This window comes from Asparagus officinalis, chromosome 4, assembly GCF_001876935.1.
Source record: "Asparagus officinalis chromosome 4, Aspof.V1, whole genome shotgun sequence".
NCBI classification, from domain to species: Eukaryota; Viridiplantae; Streptophyta; class Magnoliopsida; order Asparagales; family Asparagaceae; genus Asparagus; species Asparagus officinalis.
In genome coordinates this window covers 44216982-44222228 of record NC_033797.1, presented here as the reverse complement: position 1 = coordinate 44222228, position 5247 = coordinate 44216982, and the positions used below count along the sequence as shown (strand labels likewise).

Below are 5247 nucleotides of genomic sequence, written 5' to 3'. Positions count from 1 at the left end.
TAGACGAGATTGTGGTCAGTTTTGGGCCCACGAACGAAGAGATTGCAGGCAAGGGAGTGCAAAAGACAGTGAAGGAAGAGCACAATGGAGTTGAGATAAGCCAAGTTTGATCGAGATATGATTAAGATCAGTAGTACTTCATTAACTAATTAGGTGCCTAAAATAGAGAAGGGCATGAGAGATGGAGGTGCAAATGTGAGCCCCTTCTCTCAAGTCTTAGTCTCTTAATTTTATTCCTTGTGAGCTTTTATTAATTAGCCTTGTGAAGGGGAAACTAGTTGTTGTTGTTAATTTCTCATGGGCTTTTAATGCTTATGATGTATTTCTTTCCGTTGTTAGTAAAATGTTACTTAATTATGCGTATGTGACAAACTTGGGTGATTGGTATATGTTTTTCTTATTGTGGTTGGTTGCAAGTCTAGAGGTAAGTGCTCGCATGATTAGGAAATAATTGTCAAGAAAATAAGATACTAAGACCATGGAGGAGAAGGAACGATAATTAATCAAAAGAAAGACTCAATGGTAATGAATGTTAGAAAAATAGTTTGTAATTACATTTTAAGTATTATGGAAAAAGATATGTTTCATGGGGAAGACCTTTATGTGCTTACCAATGAGTTCCATCCACGTATGCACCAAGTAAAAAATAATTATTTATAATACATATTATACGTGAATATCTTTTAAATATTAACAAACATATCTTACAGTAAAAACATAGTTGAAGCTAGTTACTAGACTATCATACATGCCAGATAGTGTCCGCTATAAAAGAAGTAGGAGAAAGATCATAATTTTTCAAGCACACTTGTCCATTATTTGATAGGCTGTTGTGATTCATTTAAATCTATAACTCAACATGTCGCCCATAGATTGTACACACATAGATTGTACACACGACAATCTAATAAATTAGAGTGATTGTAGTTAGATGTAACGATTTATATATCATTTATTCTTTGACAGTGAAGAAGATCCAAATCTAATATTCTTAATTAGTATCCGTTGAATATGGATCCTCTCCATCATTACGAAGTAATATTGAGACCACTACTACTTTTATATAAATGGCTATTATTTAATGAATGAAATGATGTTGAGTGTAATATAAAGAATATGTGATTAATCTTAGGGTCGGTTGGGGCGTGCTCATTCGTGCATGTTAGTAGATCAATTATCATGGATAGTACCGGTCCTTAGGGAGTGAGGAAAAATGTACCACTTGCAGAAGTTCTAGCCAAATCTGCTCCTTTCTATGATGTCTAGTTTGGATCTTCAATGTGTCTCCACATTGCCCGCCATCTTAGTAAGTCTCTGATACCCTCCTCTACTGTTGACGCTTCTTCTATGGTTTCTGATGTGGTGTAAAAATAGTGTCAAAATTTGTAATGATCGTAAATTTCTAATACGGGTTTCAATAAATTAAAAATTTTAGTATTTTAAATATTATTTTAAATGGGTATATTTTCCATGTGTTTTCCTCTCCCACCTGTGAACCATCTCTCTCATTTTCTCCCTCTCTCCTACCCCACTCCCTAAATCACTCCTCAATTCCCGCACACCCCTCACTTCACTGCCCCGCCCATCCCTCATCCGCTATCTCCCCCTCTCCTCTCGTACACACACACTCTCTCTCACTTCCTCAAAAACCACAATGCCCATCCCCTCCCTCATCTCGTTCTCTCTCTAAACCAAGCCCAAAGAAAACTCTCTCTCACTCTCATCTTAATCTCTCTTAGTTCACTCTCCATCTCTCCCTCCAAACTCATCAACTCCGAACCAAACTCCTCAGCTCGTCCCCACCTCAACGCTCGCCCTTGGCCAGATCTCCAACCATCGAGCTCTCCCTATGACCAACTTCGAATAGCAACGCCTCCTCTCTTCACTGCTGTGAGATCCTCTCGAGTTCCCCCTGCTCCGTCGCCATTCTCCAAGCTCCGCCATCAACCCCTGAGTTCACCGCCCCTCTTCCCTCCCGCTATTCACCGCCAACACCATCACCAAGCCCTCGAGCTCAGCTCCAAGCTCTGATGCCACGCCGTCGTCTCCGCCTGAACCCCTACCCTTTCTCAACCTCCGACGAACCCCACGACTACGCCGTCCATCTTCGAACTCACCCACAGCAGACCAGCCCAGCCACCTCACCTGAGCTCCCTCCCCCAAGCTCTGACCACCAACGATGCCATCATCATCACCAACTCCTCCACCTCTCTCTCTGCTCAACTGCGCCCCTGCTCGCCGTCGCTGAGCACTGACGAGTTCCATCAACCGTACCTCCTCTTTTAGCTCCTCAAACTTCCACCTCCACCTCATCTCACCAACAACCGGTGTTCCTCCACCTCCCAACCGTGCCACCAAGACCTTTGACCAACAACACCACTATCGCCTCCACCCACCAACCTCTCCCTCACCCCTCAGAGCCGACCTCAGTCAACACTGCCATTGTCCTCTTGTCATCATCGCTACCGTCGACCAACAACCAACGCCACCATCTTCAACCCCAATGCAAGATCTCGCTTCCCTTAACTTGTATTTCCATTATTTATATTTGTTATTAATTGATTGCATAGAATAGACTATGATATGTATAACCTGCATGGGATTGTTGACGAACGATACTATATAATATTGATTACTATTGTAGTAATATTCGTGAAGAGGGGTATGATATGTATTTTGAGTCGTATGTGATGAAAGGATACTTTGACAATTAGATTATAATTAATTATGAGATGTTTTTGAAAGAAAGAATATTTCTAAGGATTATTTTGAATCATTATAGTAATAAATAAGTTAAAATAGTTATTTTAAAAAAGGATTATTTTGAATTATTAAGAAATATTTTTAAAAGAATTTATTTTGGTATCAGAATTATTTTTAGATGATTATGCCAATTTGAAAAGAATTATTTTGAGAATGAAATCATTTTAGAATAATTACAAATAAATTAAAGGAATTTATTTTGAAAAAGGAATTATTTTAGATAAATTATAATTAGAAAATAAATTATTTTGGAAGAGGGAATATTAAAAAGAATATTTAAAGAATATTTTTAGAATTTTTTAAAAGGAGTTATTTTGGAAAATGGAATTATTTTTGGATAATTATAACAAGAAATAAATAATTTATTTTGGATAAAGAAATCATTTTTAAGAAAATAAATTTATTATTTTAAAATATTATTTTTGAAAACCTCGTGATTTGTGATTCTCATTTTAATTATGTGATATGCCATGATATCGTTACACATGATTGGTTGTATTTATTATTTCATGTTGTGTTTGAGAACCCCAAGTAGTTCATGACTTAGTGGCTTCGTGCGTCATGAACGGACTTAGTGACATGTTTGTGTGCGTTGACTAAGTTTAGGTGGTGAACTCGGGTTTCAATGAGGATTATGGTTAACTTAGAAAAACGAGAAGAGTTAGGATGGGGAAGTCCATGTTCGTGTGATCGGATATAGCTATTGATGTATCTTCAAGGTTCGCCCCATGATCCAGTGTATCTTGGGGTTAGTTTATTGTGCCAAAGTAAAGCCAGTGTAGTCACTTTGGTCCGTGAATTTGACATTCACCCGAGTTTATCTTGAGTTCGAACCAGGTTAAAATCGGATTACGTGTAGCCTTTTGACCGATCTAGTGTAGTGGCGTATTGGGTGCACGTAGGGGATTTGTGAACAGTTAGTTATCCGATGATATCGGTGTTGACTTTGTGTGAGATGTCGACCAGTGAGCTTTAGGATGGCTAGTATTCGACCCGGTTATCGTATGCATTTAGCTTTATGTTTATCATGTTTTAGTAGTGAATTTGCATGTTAATTTTGTTGGATTTCCAGTTGCACGTTTCTTTTTTTTTGGTAAATGAAAACATTTATTCATCAACCATTAAGAAGATATGTACACCTCAAGAATACTCAGCATATTCGTTACTGAGAACTCAAACTAAAACAAATACACTCCTCAAAAGATAACATGTCAAACCCAATTAGGGAGGGTTATTGAAAATGATAGTAGAGGCTTCAAACTTTATAATTTTGATCAAGTGATCAGCACTGCTAAACTTCTGCGTAAACAGCATTGCGTTCCTTTCTCTCCATATGCAGTAGATTGAAGTTGTTACGACTAATCTTTTAAGCTTGACTTGTAGAGTTTTCCCTCTCATACTTGAAAACCAGTTCCAAATCTGATTCCAGTTACAAGACTTCTTTTTGAAATTCATCCAATCCATGATTGAGTTCCATATGTAGGAGGAAAATATGCATTCGAAGAACAAATGATCTCTCGATTTAGTGTTATGTCCTGTGCATAGACAACACAGGTTTGTGCTGATTATACTTCTCTTCAGGAGTCTATCTTGTGTGAGAAGTCTGTTTTGAATCGCCAGTCAGCTAATGAAAGCATGTTTGGGCACATTAAGACCACCCCACACAGTTTTATACCATGGCACTGAGTTTGCAGCTGGGGACAAATTTTTGTATAATGTCGACAATATTGGCTTAGAATTCTTGCAGCTTGACATGATGAGAGACTTGACATTTTCAGCTCCTCCTAAATCTGCCATCACCTTATTTATTATTCTAAGTAATTGTTTCCACATCCATGAGTCTCCTGGTCTAGCTTCAACCTGTCATATATCATCATGTTTGAGATAATTTTCATGGATCCATTTTATCCAAAGAGATTCTTTGTTTGAATGAATGAACCATATACTTCTTAGAGCAGAAGCTGAATTCCATATTTGAGCTGAATAAATCCCCAGGCCTCCTTGTTTCATTCCTAAGCATACCTTATCCCAAGCTACAAGAGGCACCTTTGAAGAATGCTCATCTTTACCCCATAGGAATATCCTACATATTTCATCTATCCTGCGAAGAACTTTGACAGGAAGGATGTAGTTCGATGTCTAATAGATAATCACCCCAGAGATCACACTTTTTATTATTTGCAATCTTCCCGCATATGCCAGTATCCTGCGCTTTGTCTAGTTTTGCAGCTGCCTTGTGATTTTATCAAACAGGGGAAAGCAGTCATTGTAAGATAATCTTTTCGTAATTAGAGGAACTCCCAGATACTTAATAGGCATTGATCCCTCTGTAAATCCAAGAGTATTAGCAATTTCTCTTTTAACTGATTCATCTACTCCTCCATAGAAGATTGAGCATTTTTCAGTATTTGCTTCAAGTCCAGACATTTCACCAAATGATTTAAAGCACTGATAAAGTTTTTGCACAGAATAAGTTTCCCCTTT

The 5247-nt window shown here is 37.9% G+C and overlaps 1 protein-coding gene across 1 annotated transcript in view; it reads left to right on the top strand.

Moving 5' to 3' along the window:
• Positions 1-1368, top strand: part of LOC109838597 (bidirectional sugar transporter SWEET13-like) — a 3531-nt gene extending 2163 nt beyond the window's left edge. The window contains exons 7-8 of the mRNA XM_020407030.1: positions 259-424; positions 1267-1368. Of these exons, the coding sequence (XP_020262619.1) occupies positions 259-424; positions 1267-1368 (268 nt within the window). The remainder of the gene's footprint in view (positions 1-258; positions 425-1266) is intronic.